The sequence below is a fragment of the Canis lupus genome, chromosome 7 (assembly GCF_011100685.1).
Source record: "Canis lupus familiaris isolate Mischka breed German Shepherd chromosome 7, alternate assembly UU_Cfam_GSD_1.0, whole genome shotgun sequence".
Taxonomy (NCBI): Eukaryota; Metazoa; Chordata; class Mammalia; order Carnivora; family Canidae; genus Canis; species Canis lupus.
Window position 1 is genome coordinate 76,826,073 of NC_049228.1, and position 22,394 is coordinate 76,848,466.

A 22,394-nucleotide genomic window follows, 5' to 3' on the forward strand; every position below is an offset into this window, starting at 1 on the left:
CTGAGCACAGACCTGGACTTGAGGCTTAATCTCACCACCCTGAGATCACACCTGAGCCAAAACCAAAAGTCGTACACCTTACCAACTGCACCACCAAGGCACTCCTGTTTTTTGTTTTTAATATGGATACCCAATTGTTCCAGCATCATTTGCTAAGGAGTCTTTTCTTTTTCCACAAGATTGCTTTTGTAACACTGCTGAAAACCAATTGATCATATACATGTGGGTGTATTCTGGACTCTCTTATTCCATTCTATCAATGTAGATGTCCTTCCACCATTAGCAAACTGACCTAAGGTTTTGTAGTGTTCTGATCACCTCCTGTTCACTCCTTGGTAAGGGAGGGATCCCCTGCCCTAAGTAGCATGAGAAGGCCATACAACACACAGAACTACCCATATCAGGTTGGCAGTAGTTTCTTAGCCACATGTACTCACAACCTTGGCAAGGAGGACACTGCATACCACACAGGGTTACTGGGTTGCACTCAGAGCAAATCAACAGGGCTGTGGAAGGCAGGCTTTGTAATGTGAAGAGGATAGGGTAGCCCCCAGTTACGCAGGAGGATGAGACTGGCTTGTTTGAATGATTCTGTGGGCTAGCAGGAAATCAAGCTGAGGTGGAGGATGCTGGAGCTCGGCGGGTGCAGCTGATAGAAGCTTTCTGGCTGTGGGGCGTATATCCAGTGAGAGCAGAGGAGCTTACAGTTTGGCCTGGGGCACTGTGAGGCTCAAAGATGTCAACACAGCACTTGAAATTTTAGACCTTACACTCCATAAGTAAATCTTGAATTCATATACTGTAAATATTCAAACTTACATTTTTCTTTCTCAAAATTATTTTGGCTATTCTAGTTCCTTTGTTTTGCCATATATGCATTAGAATCAGCTGCTTGATTTCTACAAAAATACTCTGCTAGAGTTCTGCTTGGGATTATGTTAAATCCATAGATCATTCAGGAGATAAATGTCATCTTGAAAACACTGAGTTTTCCAATTTATGAACATAATTGTTATCTCTCCATCTGTTTAGATTTCATTTGACTTATTTTAGCAGCATGCAGATCTGCACATCTTTTGTTAGATTTATATCAAATCTGGTGCTATTCTGGTGCTATTAAAAATAGTACTTTAAAAAATTATATTTCCAATTGTTGATTGCAAGTATGTAAACATGTAATTGACTTTTGCATACTGACCTGGAATCTTGAAACCTGGATTGTTTGGAATTTTCTACATAGAGTCCCTGACAGAGCACACATTTATATAGGTATGAGAATCATTTATACATGTACTGCACAGAAATGAGGCTGCTTAAATTGGAATACAAAAACAAGCAGCAGGAAAACAACGAATTAATCACTTAAATGAGTCTATCAGGTTCTTGAACTGCTCCTTGCAGACAGGTTTTAACTCCCAATAAACAATAGAAAGAAAGAAAGAATGGGGATTTGGTGGACCTTCTGAGCCCATCCACACACCTGTGGTATATTCAGAGCTTGGGAACAGTGATGACTGAGGCATGACAGCACATGGAGCCCAGGGCCAACTGAAAGCCCAACTGAAAGAACTGGAGTCACCTGAGATGCAGTGATTCTGTTAGTTACGCCCTGGAAAGAAGCCCATGTGGCAGTGGAGAAGCCATATGTCAGATGCCAGGAATGCTGAGCCAGTTGCTCACATTTCTTGGTAACACCTTGTTGAAGAGATACCCGTGCTTAAGGCAGGGAGCATTGCAAGCTTCCAACCATCTACAGAAAGAATTCCCTGGGTAGACTTAGTCACTAAACAAATAATAATCATAAGAAGAAGTGCCTTTTTTGTCCTGCGCTATATCCATTCATTTATTTTCAAGAATGAAAATAATTTATGGCTGTTTTCCAAATTTTCAAAAATGATCAAGTGTTCATGACACTAGTTTTTCTCTAAAGTTGACACATACTAGAACAGGTTGGTGAGTCATGAGAGCTAATAAACAGTTGAACAGGGTCTCATCTCTATGGCTTATTGGCAGATCAGATCTAAGCAATATGAAACAGCCCCCAGAAAGTTCTGCTTTACCCTCCCATCCATCCTCTGCACAGGTAGGCTGGCAAACACATACCTTGTTTGGTTTACCTAAATAAACAAACATGAAAGCTGTATTTAGAATTTCTAGAGCTGTCTTATATCTACAGATGGATCTATAAGCTTGATTATTATGAAGAATATTTGGTTCTAAGTACTTGATGCCATGGGTATATAGGAAAGAGGTCATCACCAGGAGCTCCAAGACTAGGGACAGCAAGCTACAGCATGGTTCTCTCAGCCCAGGTTCCCCAGAAGACAGAGCCTGAGGAACTTTTTTCAGGAGGATCAGGAGTGAAAAGGGGAAGTGAAGTAGGGAAATGGACATTCTAGCAACCTGGAGACACTCATAACTTCATCATGCAGGACTGTCTACCAACAGTAGACATAGTAACTGCCTCTCAGGACAATCCATCTTGGGAGAGAGAGAGATAAATCTATCCTCCTGACATGCACTGATGGAAGGTTCTTCCCTTGAAGTATCAATCCCCCCACCCTTATGTATGATGAGCCTCATCTCTAGCAGCCTCCATGCAATCACACCTCAACATCACCAGAAGAATCTGTGGGCAGGATGGTGAAGTCTGAGCCTGGGCGACTGGTGGCAGCCCACTCAGAACTGGTTGCCATGATGATGGCTATGGCTGACACAGGTGATGAAAGGCCCCAGGGACAGGGAGATTGAGGGGATCTGAAGCAACACATGACAAGTGTCAGGTACAAAGATGAGCAGACTCCACAGGGTGCTGCCACATTTTGCCCTTAATGTCCTCTCCTCATGATGCCCCCTTGGGAAGGCTTCCTTTACCTCACGCCATGGGGGGTGAGGAGGTCACAAGATGCTAGGTTCTCTACATTCTTGTGGCACTTGAGACAATCCTTCGTACATGTGACTGTTCAATAGAGAAGAGTAGGAAGAGAAGAGAGATGGGACAGGGAGAAGGAACAGGAGAAAGGAGAAGAACAAAGGAAAAAGAGAAAGATGAAGCGGAGCAGAGCTGAAAGGAAGTGAGTATGTGCTTCAAAGCTATAGAAGAACATGTGTCCTGATGTTGTATTTATTTTTTTTAAGATTTTATTTATTTATTTATTTATTTATTTATTTATTTATTTATCCATGAGAGAGAGAGAGAGGCAGAGACACAGGCAGAGGGAAGATAAGCAGGTTCCCTGCAGGGAGCCCGATGTGGGACTCCATCCCAGGACTCCAGGATTACAACCTGGGCCGAAGGCAGACGCTCAACGGCCGAGCCACCCAGGCGTCCTTTGATGTTGTATTTCATAGTGGAATTGAAATACACAAGTTCAAACAGAAACAAATTTCTAGAAATCAAGTCCAAATTATCTTTAGACAAGGTCACCTTCACTTCCACTGACAACAGGGCCTGGGGGTAGGAGGAGCAAGGTTGGGCCCTAGCAGGAAAGGAGGGGCCCCAGAAATGTCTTATGATGAGGCCTGGAGGCCCCTGAGATGCTAATAGAAGTTATTTAATTCTGTCTCATGTTTCTTCTCAGTTACCTGTTATCTGGGATCCTGAGGTGGGAAACATGTGGACACACAGTCACTAGAACAGAAATACTTGTGTTTTCATGGGTTTTTTTCCCCTGCTATTTAACATTTCAGCTCTATAAACAACCCCAAGGAGTGTGTGCTTTGGAAGCAATTGCATCTGAAAATAGAAGTTCTATGCAGGAGGAAGACTGCTGCTGTATTTTTTCATGTTTCCACTTTGTGTGTTTCCATGACCTCTCTATCTAGAATCTCAAGCACAGCTGACTTCAATATTTCATTTCTACTGTCCTGGATTAATTTTCTTCTTAGCAATTATTACCATCAGAATGTTATGAAACTCGCTTATTTATACCTCTTTCATGTTACACAGTGCTTGCTCCTCAAGAGCAAGGGTTTCGGCTTTTGTTGTTCTTTTGCAGCGACTTTATCCCCAACATCTGGAACAGTGTCTAATACATTGTGTTTGACTAGTAAATATTTGTTGGGTGGATAACTAGACTTGGGCTGTGCTTTCCATGACTCTGACATTCTTGGGGTGGGGAAAGGGGCGCATCCTCTCTCTGTTTATTTAAAGTAAGCATCTGCCATTATTTCCAGGAAATTCAATATAAGGCCTTGAATGAGTTGCCCTCCTGGGAATGATGAGTCTTATCATGATCCAGCTTCAGGATTCTCAGCCAGTCCCAATGTTATTATAATAACACCTTGGTTTCACCCTGTTGGAAACAATAAGCCTACTTTTTCCAGTGCATGCATGTACTTCAGGCAGCCTATCATTTAAAATAAGTATTAAGGCCATAAAAATGTAGACATGTTCATTTTCTAGGAAATAAATTTGGTCACTCTGACTTTACAACATAAATAAAAATACCAACTCTATAAGGATTGTATATTATCAAGTATAAAGTCTACTGGTATAGTTACTGAGACATAATAAATTTAAAAATTACATCATTATTGAGATTGTTTACTGCTATGACTCAATGTCAAGGAAAATAATAATTTCAAGAGTAAAATAAATGCCAAATACTGTTGATGATAATGTCTAGCTATAACTGTAGCACAAAGATAACAAATATATTTGAATATGTTAATTATTTGGTCTTACTACAAAGATGCCTGTTGCATTTCACTAGCCTATTGATTCAAATTTTAAAATATGAACTAATAACTCAAAGAGCTGTTTTAAATGGAAAATGGATTTTGTTTTGTCTTGTTTGCAAAACTTTCAAGGTAGAACTGTATGCTCACCTGTATCTGAATTAATGGAAAGGGCAAGTTATTTCATAAAGATTTCATCAAAGATTTCATATCCTATTTTTTATTTTAAGCTTATGATTATCTAAAGGCAGAATTTTAAATAATGTCTTAAGTTCTAGATCACTTAATTGTTTGGATTGAGGGAAATGTCATGTGGCCAATATGTCAGAACATCATCATGTCAGAACATCATATAATCTATTGCAGGTATGGTTGACGTGAGATGTCTTGTAACACTTCACCCAAATATAATGAGTAAATTCTTAAAATGTATTATGGCAACTCTGCACCGCACTTTGTCAAACAACACTTGTGCATACCAACACCTTCTGCAAGATTTTTGATCAGTTCATATGCTCCCGCCACCACCCTTTAATTTTAGGAAATCACAAAGTCCGCTGAGGAACAGTGACTTGTCCAAGGGCAGAAAGTGAAAGTCAGAAGAATTTTAGACTTAGTTAAGAGCCTCTGGTTTAAGTTATTGCTCTAATATAGTAAGCATTATATCTTTTTTAAGTAAAATTAGGAAATCTTTAATTTATTTATTTGACAAAGAGAGCACATAAGCACAAGCAGAGGTGTGGCAGTCAAAGAGAGAGAGAGAAGCAGGCTTCTCTCAAAGAGCCTGATGTGGGGCTTGATCCCAGGACCCTGAGATTATGACCTAAGCCAAAGGCAGATGCTTACCCAACTGAGCTATCCAGTCGCTCTGAAATTAGGAAATCTTTAAATGCCAAAACAATATTAGTATGTACTTTAAATATTAAAATTGGTTTTATTCAACCTAATGCTGCAGAATTCATTTAAAATGTTTTAAACATAGCTTTAAAAGGCTACATCATAGTTAAAAGCAAACCTTCTTATACGTCCAATTTCCTTTTTGTAAGGAACACTGAAGCCAGATTCTACAACAGAAGTAGGAATTCTCTAGCCTAAAAGCTATTGTCTTTATACTATTACTTATCTTCATTCAGACTCTAAAAAATAATTTAAAACATGAAGTGTGGTATTTCTAGCCCTAAAAAATGTCATTTATAGACACAGTATATTTTAACACCTTTATTGACATCAAGAAGAAATCAGTAGTAAGAATGATATGGCTATGGCCATATCAAAATGAATCGCCATGGCCCCCCAAAATGATATGGCTATGGCCCCCCAAAATGAATTTTCTAACTTTATGGTAAGCATCCAGTTTTAATTGATTGGTTTTCATAAACCAACTGTGTGTGCATTTTTTTATTCCTGCATTGACAACCCAGACCAAAAAAAGTGCCCTAATCCTAATTTTAAAATTATATTCTCAGTTTTCTCAAAAACTTTATTGGATGAGCAGTGGACGAGGTGTCCTACTGCGATTTTTGCAATCAGCTCTCAGTGACCTTGGGAAAGTCATATCATTACTATGTCTCTGTTTGCTTATTCCTTAGAGTGAAAAGGTTGGATGGGATAATCTGTAACATTCCACTGGGTAGAAGAGCCCATTATCCTGTGGAGATAGATATTTAAAAATGAGTTGGCACACAGAGAATACAATTCCCAGGAGAGTAAATTCCATTTAGAATGGTGCTTCCAGGTATCCTCTTAAGTTAAAGATTAAAACAGGCAGTTTTGCTCTCTTTAATTACATTGCTGGGGATCTAACTCCACAGAGAATTTGAGTTCAGTAGAGGATTTTTTTGTGAATGATAGAAGGCTACACTTATCCAACCTTAAATGTAAACGTCAATATGGCCACATGGCTCTCGTGTCTAAGAGACAATAAACTGAAACAAATAACAAAGGAATAGAAAACAAGGACTTTCCCTAAAATATCTCACAACCAAACATCAGCACTGAAGAGTGTTGGCTTTCCCTGAAGGATGTACAGAAATTCAAGTGAGCCACTCACTGTTTAGGCTGTGTGAAAAGCCATCCAGGTATGCACTCTGATTCTCACAACATTCACACTTTTTCATCCAATAATCTATGACCAAAGGTTATAATCAATTGCATGAGTGAGACAACAAACTCTTTATACTGTAGGCTTATACTCATCCCCTAAATTGCAACTGAATTAGAATTGTTCCTACATGCTCTGTTCGATTAAAGAGCCTCAAAAGGAGTGCAAAAGAATTGCCTCCAGGCTGATGTGTGTGTGTGTTTGTGCGCGCGCGCGTGTGTGCATGTGTGAGACAGAAAGAGAGAGAGAAATGTGGCTTTTATCTCATTTCTTCCACAAAGATGTAAGCCCTCCTCATCTTCTCAGAGAAGAGAGTCACCTGCCTGGCCCTGCCTCTGAGGGGAGTGGACATCCATGTGGGTGTGGTAGGTCAGATCTGCAACACTTGCCCTCCTGCTCCTCTACTGGTCTCTCCCCTCTGCTGGCCCACAGCTTCTCCTGGGGACCCACTGCCTTCCTTCCCAGGGTCCAGAGCCTCCCATTGACAGCCAGCCTTTCCTTACAATGCATTCTCATTTGGTTCAGTGAGTGAGTGGAGTGAGGAGTCCACTGGACTTGGAGTCCAGGAGCTACACACAGGCTTCATTCACTCCTTGCTCTTCTTCTTGGGATTCATGGTTGATTTTCAACCAGTCTCAGCTATTACGATGGCAGAAGAACCAGACTTTTGTGCTTCAGACCATTGTGCCACATTGCCCCCTCCTTCTTACTTTCCCTCCTCCACTGACACACTTTCAGTACTCAGCCTGAGATGCAGCATCATTCCTACGATGTGTCCATTATTGAACGTATATTGAGACAACCCTCTTTCAATGGACAGATCCTTTCTGGTGACCACATTCTATGAGTACATATTAGCAATATAAGTGGTTACTTTGCCCTCTAAGCTATATAAGCTGATGGCTGTTTGTTGTAACAACCGTGAAAGCTCCATTCTATCAAGAAGCGCATACACTTCAATCATCTAGTGGACTCTAAAATATTAGACTTGGCTCTGGGGCTATAAACACCCTCACAAACATTCCTTCAATCAAGAGTCTTGTAGAAATAGCTTCAGAAAGAATCAGTTTACTGAGACTTCAGATAGCTCTTTAAATAGTAGCACTTTATAAACTAAAAGCAACATTTCTATATCTCTGCCTGGAGTCTAATTGAAGAACTGCATCAAACACATATCAAATTTAAAGTTGAGATCTTGACCAGATGCATAACTTCTGGAAAAAGTCATAGATAGTTTTCCACATTAACTTGTTACACTAGATAACAATAAGGAAAACATTTTATTTCTCTTCTACTTTTATCTTCTGTTGCTCCCAAATAGATAAACTTATCCATACTGACATAATTCATGGAAGAATGACAGACAAAACACCTATAAATGAAAGGTGAGAAGATCTGCAAATATATGGTATAATGTTACCTTTACCAGAAACTATTTCTCAATTTTACAATTTGTATTAAGACACAGAGTTATGTCTTCTTCTGAAATAAAGGTGATTGAGCATATCAATAGTTGCTAATTCAGGGTATTATCTGCATTGGGAATCTATATTTTTCTACCTGCATTTTGGTTCTTCAGGCTTATTCAAAATCTTCCACAAATAGAGCTTCAAGTTTCACAATAAAAAAAAAAAGCATGAAGAGGGGAGCAGAAAGCAGGAGAAAGAGAAGCAGCAAGAGAAGTAGTTGTAGTAAAGAAACAGACTCTATCATGTGCTGAAAAAGCCACCTTTCTACCAGGCATTAGAGAAGAGTGTCTTGTTCACGAGTAAAGCTACCCCACTGGTACACAGAAAGGAATATTTAATCAAAGGTAATGGGAAACTTAATAGATATTTTGGGAAAAAAATCCATCCTCCAAGGTTTCTATGCAAAATAAACTCTAGATAAATTAAAGAATTGCATATATCTTAGCAGGTTAAAAAATAAAAAAGTGGAATACAACAAATATCAGCTCTAAATTTACAGCATTGAAGCTCTAAGAAAAAAATAGGAATAACTGATTACAATTATAAACATGAGGGGCGCCTGAGTGGCTCAGTCATTTAAGCATCTGCCTTTAGTTCAGGTCATGATCCCAGAGTCCTGGGATCTAGCCCCACATCAGACTCCTTGCTCAATGGGAGCGAAAAATAAAGCTCCTGCTTTATCTCTCTGCCCTTCCCCCTGCTCATACTTTCTCTATCTATCAAATAAATAAATAAAATATTAAAAAAATAATTATAAACATAAAAAACTCAATATAATGAAAGTTAACAAAAATCAGCTTTACAAATCGAACCTGTTAAATATATTTATAGAGAATAATATGAGCAAGTCTTCCACAAAAACAAATATAAATAGTAAACATATGGGAAAATGTTTGCTTTTACCAAAAGTTATTTTTAGAAAGAGCATTGGGTTATTTAGCATCTAGTAGGGTGGCAAAAATGTTCTCTTCAAATGCTGACCAGATTTCAGTGAATATGGTACACTCTTTTATTTTTTTTTCCGTTGTGGAGATGAAGTTCATATACTTATAATTAACCATTTGAAAGTAAACAATCCAGTGGCCTTTAGTACATCCATCACATTATGCAAACATCACTTCGCTCTACTTCTAAAACATTTTCATCACCCCAAAAGAATATCCCACACTCATTAAACTGTCATCCCCCATTGCTCCCTCCCCACATTTGGTTTATCCATTCACGCATTGATGGATATTTGGGTTTTGTTCCATCCTTGGCTAGCTATTATGAATACCATAACCATGAATATTCATGTATAAGTATCTGAACACCTGCTTTCAATTCTTTTGAGCATATACCTAGAAATGGAATTGCCAATTATGAGGTATGTTTTATATTTTAGAGAACTACAAAATTATATTCCAGCACCATTGTGTATTCCCCCCAGTAGTGTCTAAGGGTTCCAATTACTCCACACCCTCACCAATGCTTGTTATCTTCTTGCCTTTTTTCATTACAGCCATCCTAGTGGGTGTGAAGTAGTATTTTATCGTGGGTATGATTTTGATAATCCTAATGACTAATGCTGAGCATTTTTAATGTGTTCACTGGCCATGTGTATGTCAGAATGAGGCTGTGAGTGAGGATTTCTCTGAGGCCTCACGGTGTTCCAAGGCTTCAAAGTCTATGATACATCCTTAAAAATCTACCCACCTATCTACCAGCTAGCTAGCTATTTACTTATCTATTTATCCATCCATTCATAATTTATTCCAAAAGGTACAAGCACATTGATAAGCAATCTGCTTCAGGAGAGGAATTTAAATTCTTTGACATAGTAATTCTACTCTTGGAAATTTATCCTAAGGAAGTAAACAACAGATTTGCATGTATAACTGCTCACCAACAGTACTGAACAGCAAAAATCAAAACCCTCCAAGGAAAAAGTTGGGATGGTCTTACGTACCAACATGAAGAAAAATTATGCCAGAAATGAAATATTTATAAAAATGGTATAGAAATGTGGAAACATAGCACATGGCAAAAAAGAGTTCCGATTTCCATCAAGGCGACCCAGGCTTAATGTCAGTCACAGGGACATAGATTTTAAGGAAATGTACTCACACTTTGGGTTTCTGCTTCAACATAACTTCAGGGAGCCTCCCATCCCAGGCTAAAGTAGGTACAGACTATGTATATTTCAATAGTTCTTTGTATCACCTTAATAATAGTGCTTATCACACTCTATTATTGTCACTCACTTATTTGTCTGACACTACCTTCCACTGGCAGACTGTGAAGTCCATGAGGGCAGAGCCTGTGGCGTCTACTGGCTGCTATCTGATAAGCAACCAACAGAATAAATGCACACAGTAAGGATTTAATGAATAGTTATCAAATAAATTAATATGTGACAAGATTGTGAGATTATGAAAATCCTAACTTACTTAAAACTAATTTTCTTTGTGGTTGTTAAGGTATCTACTTTATGGAAAATATTTTCAAAATTGACAATGCAAAATATAATAATTATCATCATTATAATTTAAATGTAGCATTCTTCTAAATTTCTCAATTAGAAAATTCTTATTCTGCAAAACTAAAAAGAAGGAAATCTGTGCATGCTCTATCCTGATTAGATTAGTCTAGTTTATATGTCATGATTGGCTTGGTTTTTGTTACCCCATTGGCAGTGAGGAAGACAGAATCACTATGTAAGAATTTTTGGAAACCAGCCATTGATACTTCCTCCACTGCATTGTTTCTTAACAATGGTTTGGGGCCCTTTGAGATGATTGCTTGCTCAAAAACTAGAGATTATTAGTAAATAACCATGCAGGATAATTAAAGAAGGGGTGCCTGGGTGGCTCAGTCAGCTAAGTATCTGCTTTTGGCTCAGGTCATGATCCCGGGGTCCTGAGATCAAGCCTCACATTGAGCTCTCTCTGCTCAGTGGGGAGCCTGCTTTTCTCCCTCTCCCTTGCCTACTGCCCCTGAGGCTTGTGCTCCCTCTCTCTGTCAAATAAATTAATTAATTAAATCTTTTTTAAAAAGACAATTAAAGAAAAGCATTTTAAACCATAGTTATCGATGTGACACGTTTGCAAAGCAAATACTTTTTCAGAAAATAAATGATAAAGCAATTATGCAAAACATCTGTCTGTAAGTGTATCATAACACTTTAGAGTATTTATATTCTATGTAATATCTTCTATATATGCCCATAACCCACAATGGGAATGTCAGGAAATGTTTAAATGTCTCTAAAAATTAATGTAAGAGAGAAATTACATTAGTAACGTCTTTGCAGAGCTTCTGCATCCTTGAAATATATCTTCAATACATGAAATCAAGAGGGATTTTCTAAGTCCAAATTTCTGTTTATAGGAAGAAATGGTATTCACTTATGAATCCACCTACCAAAGCCCTAAGATATGTATCAGTTTTGTAAGTCTGAAGAATGACTGGACTTGTGTCATACGATTAATATTGTCTGAAATGTCATGATAATATGTGGCCCAATTCTGCTGCTTCCACTCTGCCCTTGAAATATCCTTCCGCTACACCATGAGTTTCAAAACATACAATTATAGCTTTATGTTGCCTATCACTTTGAAGTTAAGTTTACTCCCATACCACACAGACTTGCCTTAGTGCTTTTATGGTAAATAATTTACACTAGAAATGCTGCATCATGAAACCGAGGTTAGGGAAATTGTTATTTAAGCAAACACAATCGATTCCAAATCATTTTAAATTTCCTTCCCTGTGATTTATCTTACAGCAATGACCAGTGGGCACGGGCTGGGCGCAATGAGCTCCAGGAGAATGGTATGCCTTTTATCCTTCACAGGCTTCTGTTTCCTCCCTAATTATTAATGAGGCCTCTCTGCTACAGCACACCCACCTCTCACAGCTCTTTCCTCTTCCCCCCACCCCTTTGGTATCTCCAGCCTTGTTTTCTCTACATTCATCCCCAATTTTCCCAAATCCAAATGGGAATCTAGACTTCCTTTTGCAAAGAAAATCAATACCAAGTTGCTTCATTTGGTATATGATTTTTAAGCAGAAACAAAAGCCCTCAAGTGAACGGATCATTCTTGTATTTCCTCCTGAACTGAAAAGAGGGGAACGGCAACAACTGTAAGAGTCGGATCTTCAGGAGGCACATGGGAGACAGCTAGGGGAGTAAGCTCCCGGCAGAGGGGACGCTGTGCATGACAGCTGTTCTCATTGGTGGCTTAGCCACTTTGATCTTTGATGGGTAGGGTTCCACTGAAAATTGGTCACAAAACAAGAGTTATCCCCTTTCCTATTTGTCACATTTTCATTTCTTGTGTGTGTGTGTGTGTGTGTGTGTGTGTGGCTATTAATTCATTGATTTTTCTCTTCAATACATAAATACGGAGCAGCATACTATACATTATGGGCCACTGCAGTAGGTACTCGGGTCTCGGGTTACAGAAATAAACAAAATGTGATAGTCCCTGCCCTCATTATGATCATACTCTAATGGAAGAATATATAAAATCAGTGATTATAACTCAGCACCAGAAGACCAGTGACCAATGCTTAGAGCACTTGGGAAGCAGATGGGCACCTGATCTAGTTGGTCCAGGCCTCCTGGAGGAGGAGCTCAGTACAGAAGGGTGGGTCCAGTGAAGGAATGGGATGGTGGTATGGGTAAGAACAGTCCCCCAGGGGAAGAACAAAAGCAAAGATATAGATGGGGAATTGGCGTTTTGCAGGATTGGGGAATGGAAGCAGAAAAAACACCCATGGAGTGGGGAGAAGTAAAGCTGGTGAGGTCGTCTTTCTGCCTTGGCTGTACCTCTTCCTCCTCTGTCTAGATGAGCCCACTGACCTGCATCATAACAGGCTTCAGAGAGCCAGAACCATCCTCGGGACCCTGCATGCTATTGTCACATTTCTCACTTTGTTATTTAATCTAATCAGGACCTAATTCTTCTGTTGCTGCTCAGTTTCTTTATCCATAAATGAGTAAAATAGCAAGCAACTTGCTGAATTAAGAGGAATTGAAATATTACACAGAAACTGTGACTGACCTATATAAGGAGCAATTAGACATGGAAGCTATTACCAATACTGACTTATAGCAAAACTTTGAACCAACACGATGTTATTTAAAAAAATGATGGAGAAGCAGGGTGTGAGATATGGTGAGGTGGAAGCAAGAGTGAAGGAAAATAAGACTTACTGGGTGCTTGATCTGTGCCAGGAGCTACAGACAATTTTACCTCATTTAGGGATGAGATGGGGATGACATATGGTAAAGAAAGAGTTCTACTCAAGTAGAATCAAAATCCCAAAGCAAGGATAGGGGCACATCTGCCTTAAGGAAAGTTGGATTTCACAGGAAAGAGTCTGGGTATTTTAGGTAAGAAAAGATCTACATGGCAAATATATAATATGACAGACCCATAATTTTAGCTGATGGGGAAAAAGGACTGTTTCTAGAACAAGGAAAGTGACAGCCTCATAATTTTTGGCATTAATGGAGCCGCAGCTACCCTACTGATAAGACACTGATGCTTTCTTATCTAAACATACACACAAGATCCTGAGGAGCTGAGCAGATAGCAGAGGGGAGGGACTCAAGACAGATCTGAAAAAAACACTTAGATATGACATCATTGCTGCCTTCAGATAGTTGAAAGACTGCGGTGTAGAGAACAGCTTAGACTACACTATGTGTCATTTTGGAAACAGCCTCAGGATCCTGGATCTCAGGGGTTCACATTTCAGGCAAAGAGATTTCCACACACAAAAGGCATCCCGTATATTTTTGTTGATTTATTGACTGATTTACATCTTCAGAAAAAAAAAAAACACCTCCAATTTTCTCAGGCTTGAAGAATACAGATTAAAACCACTCACAGAGCAAAAGGTGTCCATTGTTAGCAAGTTGACACAGGATCCACCAGAAGTGAGGCAGGTAGGAGCAGTGGGTCGGGCAGGAGTAAAAAATAAGCATCTCCCCTGGTAAATGTGCCCCTAGGCACTCAAACATGCAGGCCTGTAGAATCCACATTGCTCACTCTTGGGGATGAAGGCAGTTTTAAAGGCCAATATTTACCAAGTAAAACATACTACCAACCATTAATGCTTTATGTAGAGTGACTATGCCAGATTAATTACCCTCTCCCCAAGCAGATCCTCCCAAATTTATGTATTCTAACCTTATTGATTTCTCAGAATCGAATTAACCAAAGCCCAATTTCTCCATAAAATTTTCCCTGCACACCCACGTGGTTGCATGAGGCACTGAAAAGAATATGAGCTATAGAGTACAGAAGACCTCAGTTTGAAATCTGGCACTACCACTAATTGGGTGACCTAGTGCAAGATGCTCCCCACCTCTGATCCTCACGTCACTGTCAGTAACGTGCTAGTGAGAGCCTGTCTGTTTTAAGAGACATAGGAGGATTTGAGTGAAATAATATGAGTAAAGTGTTAGTTCACAAAAAAAGAAGGAAAGAAAGAAAGAGAAAGAAGAAAGAGAAAGAAAGAAAGAAAGAAAGAAAGAAAGAAAGAAAGAAAGAAAGAAGAAAGAAAGAAAGAAAGAAAGAAAGAAAGAAAGAAAGAAAGAAAGAAGAAAGTTAGCACCTCTCTTCCTAACATTTTCATCCTTTGTCTTGTCTAAAATTCCATAACATAGAAAGGGTAATAAATAGTGAATGATATATTAGTACTTATTCCTCTGTGCTGGAGGGTATGGGGTGGGTGACAAGCTTTGTGGCAGGGAGGGAATGGGGAGAGGACAGTAATGTATTCACCAGTCCAGATCAACTGTAGCCATGGGGCTGGTAAGGAGGGTGCTCTTGAAGAAGAGAAATAAAGTGCTGAAGGAGACTGGCAGGTCATAAAACATGCAGGTCATTGACACCACCTTCCAACCAGCACCATTTCACCTTACTATCCAGGGCTTCAGCCACACAGCGTGGAAGGGGTATAAATCCAAATATAACAGAATTAGTAGGAAATTAGGATAAAGATTGAAATAGAGAATTATTTGGTACCATGTAAGTTTCCTACATTTCATAATTTCAAAGTTTCATCCATGTGAGTATAATTTGGAGACAAGATTTAGTTCTGAGCACTTCTGTTACCTTGCCGTAGTGCATAACCCTGGGCAAGAAACTGGACTCCTCTAATAATAATGAACAGCAATAATAATAGCTTATACTTAATGTGCGCTTACTATGGGTCGGGCACTGTTCTAGGAGCATGCACTGTATTAACTGAACCGCCACAACAACCCTTTGAGATGGTAGACTGTTAGATTTATAGTCAAGGACACTGAGGCACAGATGAGTACCTGCCCACAGTCACATAAGATCCTACATTTATTCCTATATTGAATAATATAAGTAATTCTTCTGAAAAGTCTTTCTCCCAATAAAATGCTATATTCTGTTTGAAAAACACTCTGAAAACTGAATAGCACTGCATGCCTAGTACTCCAAGAGAAATCAGGATATCGACCAGGTACTGGCCTAAGAGATTTTCATCCTGAAGGGGTTTCTCTTCCACATGTGTGCATTGCCATCCTCTCAATCCTCCCTGTTGTCTATAGAATTCTGGCTTTTGGCAGGAAAAACTGACTGTATTTGTTCTTCCAAGAAAGGAGCTTCCATCAAATCTCAGGTTGCCAGAGTTCTCTTTCAGCAATGCTTCCCATCCAGGGACTACAGATCATAAATTAGTCTTAGACTGGAATTGCCTTCCTTGCCCACAGAGCTGAGCAGCAGGTTCCATCACAGGCTGGCACGTGCCTAAGTGTGTTGGGGGATGGAAAAAGCAATCTGCATCAATTACCAGGGGCTGAGGGAAATAACACCTAAGGATAACTGCACTTATAATAGATGTGATTGGAAGGTATATGGATGATCCAGATGCTTTTAGACTATTTTAGTTAAGAGAAAATTAGACCAATACCTTCACCCCAGCACAAATGACCAAAGAATCAACTTGCTCTGGATTTTTTTTCTAATTGTTGCATTGGGGGGCACTATGCCCTTTCAGGAAGCTATCAGGGAAGAGAAGAAAAGAAGGATAATCAAGGCACTTCCAGATGCTGTCTCCTGGGGCCTCCAGGCCACCTTCCATGTGAAAGCAAGCAGCAGAAAGTGACTTCAAAAATTACTCTAAAAAAAACTACTCTTAAAGCAAGCACAGAGTTAGTTTCCTTTTACCTATTTTATCTCCCACTTCATAAATATTAACTCTTCCTTCACAGTATTGTGTCAAATATGAAAAATAAAGACTATCCATAGGGATTATTTATACAAAGATGGACTCATCAGGTGACTCTGGACATCTAGGGGTCTATATCTGCAATTAACACAATTAGTGATGAGTACGACAACTGATGGAATTTCTGGCTACATGTGCTAAAGCTGAGTCAGCACTGGCATCAAAAAGCAGAGTGTCTATCAGAAAGCTCACTCTAAGCCTCCACCTCACAGTCATCAAGGTGAGATGCTGAACTGCCAGGCCCAAGTCTGTCCCTCAGTGTTTTCATCATATGCTAATGTTTCACACATTGTGTCTCAGCACGGGGACCCTCATATGTTATGAGCACAGAAGAGAAACAGGATAAAGTACTATTAAAGCCTATAATAACCCCTTGGTCAATGGGCTTCTAGGCTCAGGGCCCTGTGCTCCTACTGAGGAAAATCAGAATTCTAGATGCTCCTCCTCCTAAAGGGGTAGAAAGCAGGTGATCTGAGGAGTCTGCCCTTAGGGGGAAATGACTCTAACTGTGAATACTACAACTGAATGAAGCAAAGGAAATACTGGAAGGACATATCAGAAACATCTTCAAGTCCTGTGATACTAGACTAATCCAAAGTCCTAAGAAGTGCAATGGAGGAAACAACCCTAAGCAGGTGATAAATAAGGAGTTCCCCCAAATAAAAGGAAAGAAAGTGGAAGGCCAGGAAGGTCAGTGCTCAGATCCAGTTCAGACATAGGGCAGCTTAGGTGAATCACCTGCTCTCCTGGAGTCAATTTCTTCACTGTCATGCTCAATGCTACCCTCACCCCTCCTTCATCACTCATTAGCTTCATCCCTACCTCAGCGCCACCAGCTGACAGGCACTGCATTTATTCAAAAGAAAGTCAACTCCCTGGGGAATATAGCTCACAGGGGCAAGGCTTGGCCAGCAGACAGCCTCTTTGTAGGAAAAAAAATGATCCCCTGTGCCCAGCTTAATCCAGCTTGGAAGAGGCTGCCAGCCCAGTGCTCAGAGCCTAGGGTGGATGGCAGCTACCACCCCCCTCCTCAGGGAACCCCACAGGCAGTACACAGCTGTCCATGTGTACAGCCTGACCCACCCCAAAGACTTGCTCAGAGAATGGAACTGGGTCATGTGTACAGAGTGCCCTACTTAAGAACGTTCAAGCTCATCTAGAACAAAAACAACAAAAAATGAATCGTTAATTAGAAAAGGAATATAATAATCCCTGGGGTCTGACAGTTAGTAGGTGCTCTACAAATAGTACCTGTTATCACCACAAATTTTTTCTTCATAGTTTTGGACTCAAAAGTTTCTTTCAATCAATAACATGCTTTAGCAGAGCACAAGGATCCAGACTGGCCCCGAAATTTCACTAACATTGCCACACATCCACCAGTGAGTCAAACAAACTACTTCTATGGAATCTGTAATGACATAATTGAAACCGGGTTTACATTTATTTAAATAGTATAGTTATTTATTTAAATAGTATAGTTTTGATGGAATGAAAATATTTTAGTAAGCGGCACAACACATGTTTGAGGAAAATTTACAGAGGTACCTCCTGCCCCATAGATTTCCTCACTTACCTATAAGCACCGTTTTGGAAATGAAGAAAGAGAGAGAAAGAGGGAATGGGGAGTTAAGTTTCAGGTCTGCACAATGGTACCTTTAACAAACCTGCCAGCTAGTCAGAAACTAAATAGGCCATTTTGAAAAAATCTTTACTACTGCCAGTTAATATTCACAGGGCTCTAGGGGAATGAGAACTTTCAATGACTCAATATTTATAAATGCTACTGTTGTCCCCCGATATGTGACTTAGATTCCTGAGGGGTCCTGGGAGCTTTTGCTCTAATGAGGGTGAAGGTATGTGAGTTTTAAATGGGGAGAGGAGTAGGTAGGAAAATAAAATTAAACATAAAAAATGAGCACTTGGTGGTCTTGAATTTGAATATGACTTCAATGATTGGGAAATCTGACCTGTGTGGGTTATTGCATTTTAATTTACCAGTGTCTTAAACAGAGAGAAAGCATTCAAACTGCACAGTCCTGCTGGCCAAGACATTTTTTTTTGTCTTTTTGTTTGAAATTGTGCTGCTTTGTGTCTACAGATGCCAAAAAAGGCTCCCCTTCAAATGTGGGATATCAAACTACTGAGTTTGTGTTTACAACTCTGATGGTATAATCAAAACTCCAAATGCTCCAGGAACAATAACATTAGTGAAGTGAAGTCAACTCTAAATTAAAAGTCAGTGTTTCCATTACCCACTCTCACAGTATTTTCTGGAGTTTATATAACTTGATCATTAAAAAATGCTCGAGGCTGAAAACCTGGTCTGTGTCAATCTTGGACTAACATAGTTTGCAAAGCTCTGAAGTTTGTTTGCCCTTCCCTTTTATCCCTTTTCAAGAATGTATTACTTTTAAATACTACACGTGAAACTGGACCAAAAAAATCTGTAACTCCCGATGAGCCAATGCTGTTACATGCATCACTCGTTTCTCTGAGGAAATTTATGATTTCTGTAAGCTCACTTTCAAGGTGCCTGAGACTGAAAGTAAAGGGTTCACATCCTCTTTCCTAACTCAGTCTTTAACACATCCCTTCTCTCTTGGTGACCTCATCAAAAATATTGTAACTGCAAATTGGAATATTAATTTTTGTAGGAATAAACTTCACACTCGAATTTAACTTGGTAGAAATAGAGTTTACTATTATGACTTCCATTATATCAGCTCTCTGTGGAACAGAATAGAATTTTTATATGGGGATATCAAAAAAGGGAGGGAGGACAGTGTATGAGATCAGGACATATTCAAGTTCACTGCAGAGAAGGCGGCCAGTAGATGGTAATTGTGCACAAATAAAAATATCTCTGAGAGAGACACATGGAAATATCTTAGTATCTGGAAGCCAGATACTTAGGATATGAGGTTAGGAAAGGCAGAGTTAACTCCCCAAGACTGAGTTGTAAGGAATGCTTATGTCAAGAGGTCAACTCTGACTACTGATTATATTCCAGATGGCCTCTACACCTTCACCACTGAGAAGTGCAGACTTCTTCATGGCATTAATTCAGGACCCATTCAAAGGGGCCAGGTAATTTGGATCCTTGCCTGGGAAAGAGGAGACAAGAGAAAAACAAATTTTTGTGTGTATGTGTGTAAGTATGTATGTCTTCCCACCTGTCTGTACCTTATGGGGGAGGCCATACATAGGGTAAATATACTTATAAATGTGGAATGAGAATATTGTTTTAACATTTCATATTACATTTTTATTTTTATTTTTGTTAAATGTGTAAAATTATCCTTTTTAAAGTTCTATTTATTTATGTCATCTCTATACCCAACTTGGGGCTTGAACTCACAACTGCAAGATTGTGTGATCTTCTGATTGAGTCAGCCAGACACCCCAAAAATCATCACCTTGAATAAAAATTAGAAATGCCTAGATTCTGGGTCAAAGAAATGGGGAATTGCACTTCCTAATCTAGATACCCTCCAAGTACCGTTGTTTCCACAATATCACCCAGCATCTAAATTCATTAGTAGAAATGGACAAGATATATATTTATAAACTCAAATTTTAAAAATCTGATGAGTTGTAAAATATCTTGGGATTAAACACTTCCAGTGATGAATAACTCATTATCCTTGAAACAGTCTTTTATTCAGACAACATTTTTGGTTAAAAAAGTCTTTCCTTATCTCAGGAATGCCTTCTTAACATTTATCCAAAGGATTTGTGATTGAGAAACATAAGAAAATACTGCTGCTAACATTTCTACTAAATACAAAAAATCTGAAACTGGTCAAATACAATAATTGCTTTGTATCATTATAATATAACTAAAGTACCATTATTTAAACATTTTATTTTATCAAGTTTTGAATGACGAAGTGACTTTCACCAAATAGTAAAGCCACATCTTAACAATGGAATATTATTCAGCCATGTAAAGGACTGGAGTCCTGTAGGACATGCTACAACATGAAATTTCAAAACATCATGCTCGGTGAAGGCAGCTAGACACAAAAGGTCACATATTGTACAATTCTGTTTAGATGAAATGTATAGAACAGGCAAAATCTAACAGAGGCAGAAAGTAAATTAGTAGTTGCCTAGGGCTGGTTGGAGAGGGAATGGGGAATAAATGTTCCATGGGGAGGGGAGCATGGACATGTTCTGGAATCAGACAGTGGCAAAGGTTGTGCATTCTAAAGACCACTCAACTGTATTCTTTACATAGGTGAATTTTATAGTATATGAATTATATCCCAACTTAAAAAACAAGAGCCACATCTTAAATCACAGATTTTAAAACAAAACCATTTTGATAGGCATTATCATCCAATGAATTCTGAACTCAATAAAATGGCCAAAATGAATACTAAATTTATATCTCTGAAGTGTAGCTTTCTAAAAGTTATATGCTGAAGGATATTGAATAATTTATAAATATGGATTTTACTAAAGGATCTCTCACCATACTTCTGTAAAAAGTCTTTGACCCATGAAGAATTTTTGATCTTTGTTATTTTACTGGGAAGAGTAGGTTTACTTTCTATTACTTGTGCTTGCCTTTATGAGAGATCAGGAGATTTAAAACTCACAACTGGGTTCCTCAGAGGAAAACTGACAATTTAAAACTTACTGTAATCTAATTCAAATATGTCAGGGGTTTCTTTAGGTTTAACTTAAAACATGAGGATTATGTTCCATCTACTTGAAATGCTTCTTTTTTTTTTCAAATGACAATCAAACATTCTATAAAAAATTGAAGTCGAATTTATTAATAGCAGGTTGATTTTGGAAACATGATATGCTGCCCGGACAAAGAATATAGATGTTGACATTGTCAGATCATAACTTCAAAACATAATGCATATAAGACATTATTTTTCTATAAGTATCAATAAAAAATTCCCACCTAACAAAGAAACTGTGTCATTACACTTTTCCCATAAAGACACATGAAATCTTACATTATGCTCTAGAATAGGATTGAGGTCATAGTCATATAATGTTATTTGATTTTTGTACTCATATTAATCATGTTAGAAATTATACATGTCTTGCCTAGCTGTACTGTATGCTCCAGAGACTAATATAAATCTTGATTTTTTAGATTAAGCCCAGTAATAATGTCTTGCATACAGATAGAGGCCTAATATCTAATTTTTGTTGAAGATTCACTAATTAAGTTGCTTGCATTACACTACTCACTATTTTCCATGACAGTTTCTTTATATGTATCTATAGAACAGATTGCCAAATGACCAGGAATGATCATGAATTTTATCATGTAATTGGTGTATAGATTTCTATGGCCATTATGACACATAGGTTTATTTACATATAATCTGAAGGAAAAAATCACCATAATACTCACAGTTGTAACCAGGTCCAATACGGTGTTGAGCTTCCAGGCTAGCCAATGTGATGTGGAAAATGATGTGCAGCAACAGGAAGGAAAGACTGGTGAAGCACAGAGACTTTAATAACCGGCCCGTATGTCCTAGAAAGTAAGAAGCACAGAGACAATGAGGGAGCTTCAGATGCAACACACTCACTCTGACCTTTGTAGAATTCCACAAGGATCCTATTTCTGCCTAATCTGTTATATAGACACACTTAGAAGTGTAACAATTACTCTCTTAATTATTAGTCTAATGGTAAAGCTATCTTATTCCCTTTCTAAAATTATATGACTAACATGGATTAAAAATTCAATGTTAAAGAAATATGTTTTCCTACTTATTGGATGACAAAGTACCACAAAATGGAACCAAAAATAGACCCGGGCCCAGAAAATTTTGTAAGAGTTCTGCCAAAGTTGAAAGAACAAACAACCCCTATCTTATAAAAGTGGTTTCAGGGAGTAGATAAAG

At 38.7% G+C, this 22,394-nt stretch overlaps 1 protein-coding gene across 5 annotated transcripts in view; it reads right to left on the reverse strand.

The window, feature by feature from the left end:
• PIEZO2 (piezo type mechanosensitive ion channel component 2) overlaps nt 1-22,394 on the reverse strand; it is a 440,872-nt gene that overhangs the window by 261,975 nt on the left and 156,503 nt on the right. For all 5 annotated transcript variants that reach the window (XR_005362693.1, XM_038543881.1, XM_038543880.1 and 2 more), the window contains exon 3: nt 21,896-22,021. Coding sequence is in view for 4 of the 5 variants with exons in the window: in XM_038543881.1 (XP_038399809.1) it covers nt 21,896-22,021 (126 nt within the window). In the remaining variant the exon portion in view is untranslated. The remainder of the gene's footprint in view (nt 1-21,895; nt 22,022-22,394) is intronic.